At 55.9% G+C, this 2,019-nt stretch overlaps 1 protein-coding gene across 1 annotated transcript in view; it reads right to left on the bottom strand.

Moving 5' to 3' along the window:
* The window catches only part of CA7 (carbonic anhydrase 7), a 10,535-nt gene that overhangs the window by 2,051 nt on the left and 6,465 nt on the right, over nt 1-2,019 (bottom strand). The window contains exons 3-5 of the mRNA XM_017860255.1: nt 1,791-1,909; nt 889-984; nt 721-783 (exon numbers count right to left, since the gene is read on the bottom strand). Of these exons, the coding sequence (XP_017715744.1) occupies nt 721-783; nt 889-984; nt 1,791-1,909 (278 nt within the window). The remainder of the gene's footprint in view (nt 1-720; nt 784-888; nt 985-1,790; nt 1,910-2,019) is intronic.

Genomic DNA, 2,019 nt, shown 5'->3' with positions numbered 1-2,019 from the left:
CTCTGTTGCCCAGGCTGGAGTGCAGTGGCACAATCTCGGCTCACTGCAACCTCTGCTTCTTGGGTTCAAGCAATTCCCCTCTCTCAGCCTCCCGAGTAGCTGAGATTATAGGCATGCACCACCACGCCCAGCTAATTTTGTATGTTTAGTAGAGACAGGGTTTCACAAACATGTTAGCCAGGCTGGTCTTGAACTCCTGACCTCAAGTGATCCGCCCGCCTCGGCCTCCCAAAGTGCTGGGATTACAGGCATGAGCCACCATGCCCGGCCTTCACCCATTTCTATCAGCAGAATTTAGGCCTCTCTATGTCCATTGATGCAAATTGTGGGCAAATGTCTGTAATCCCAGATACCGTCTTCCAGCTTGAGCTGGGCCCTCTCCATCTGTTTGCTTGTGTGTAAAAGCTGTGGCTCCTGGAGGTATTTGGCCACGATGTTCCCTCCCTTGCCTTCAGCTGCTCTCAGTGACATTGCCTATTAGACCACCATTAATGTGACAAGCATCTTATCAATTCTATACCCAGCCAGGCTTCATGCTGGGCACCCAAGGGGGCTGCTGACCCCAATGAGGAATCAGGTGGAGGGCCCTGCTGGTGCTGCCCTCCTCCTTGGTCTCAGCAAGGGTTTACTCCCAGAATGAAGGAATGGATGGGTCCAACTTGTGAGCCAGACTCTTCGTCTCTCCCCATCAGCTGCTCCGGTCAGGGGCATGGACTTTACCTTGAACCGGACCATGTAGAGCGCATCTGTCAGACGATTCATGCTGGGGTGCTCGTCTCCTGTCTGTCAGGGAGAGGGTAGTATGAGCCCAGCACCCACTGTGTTCCAGAACTAGGGGCAGTGCCAGGCCTCCCATGCTCCTCCTGGCCCCAGCAAACCACCACTCACCTCCAAGAAAACACCAACCACAGCCAGGCCATCAGGCGCTGAGGCTGCCTCCCCAAAAGTGCTGTACTTCTTGGCATTCCAGTGAACCAGATGAAGCTATGGGGCAACAACAGGACAATGCTTTGTGCCTCCCAGGGGCAATGGGAACTCTGAGCCAGGCTCCCCTCACTCCCACCAGACTCCTGGCCTCTTTGCAGGAAAGGGAAGCTGTCAAGCCTCCAAGCATTAGGATGCTGGGGGCCCAGGGGAGCCCCAGAGGGTCACAGGTAGCATCCACCCAGCTCTGGGCCCAATTCTTTTCTGAACTCCAGGGGACCCAAAGAGGAATCTGGCCCAGGTCCTGCCTTGCAGGGAACGAGCTGTGAAATCGATCATGAACATCCAGCGTGACACCTCCTTGAGGAGGTGGTGCCTACAGCTGAGTCCAGAGAATAAGCGGGGGGTTATCAGAGGGAAGCCTTGGGGAAAGGCATTCCAGGCAGAGAGAACAGCACAGGCAAAGCTTGGTGGTATGAAGGAGCCAGGTGTGGTCAGGGACAAGGGATTCGTCATGCAGCTCAGTGTATGAAGAGATGAGGGGAAAGATGAGGCCAGGCAGGGTTAGCTCATGCACAGCCTTGAATCCTGGGCTCAACCCTTGAAGGGCTGTCAGCAAGGCTGCAGTGGGACTGAATAGCCCTTCAGAAAACTCCAGGATGCACAGACCAGAAAGGACAGCAGTGGGCAGGTTCAGATGGAAGACCCTGTGCTGGGGGTGGGTAGAAAGTATCTCTCCCAAAGGCCCCGGGTGCTCCTCTTCCCCCTCTCCAAGGCCCCACCCCAGGCATCCTTAAGCCCCTGACTACCCAGGCCTGCGTTCCTTCCCATGTAGCAGAGGGATTCAAGTGGAGGGGGGCCCGTACCTCACTGGGGAAGGACTTGCCATCCACCGTGTGCTCAGAACCCACATCGTGCTTCTTGCCCCAGTGGAAGTGAAACTGCTTGAGGCGGTAGGGCCCTTCCAGGGGGCCCCCAGTCACCACTGTGGGTAGAAGTGGGGCGAGTGGCAATGAGTAGGAGAGGACCAACAGCCCAGTGCCAGGGCCAGGGCAGCAGCCCAGGAAGGGACATATATATATATATATATATATA

This window comes from Rhinopithecus bieti, unplaced genomic scaffold (genome assembly GCF_001698545.2).
Source record: "Rhinopithecus bieti isolate Rb0 unplaced genomic scaffold, ASM169854v2 scaffold_53422, whole genome shotgun sequence".
NCBI lineage: Eukaryota > Metazoa > Chordata > Mammalia > Primates > Cercopithecidae > Rhinopithecus > Rhinopithecus bieti.
The sequence above is the reverse complement of the archived record's forward strand: the minus strand, read 5'-3'. Positions and strand labels throughout refer to the sequence as shown.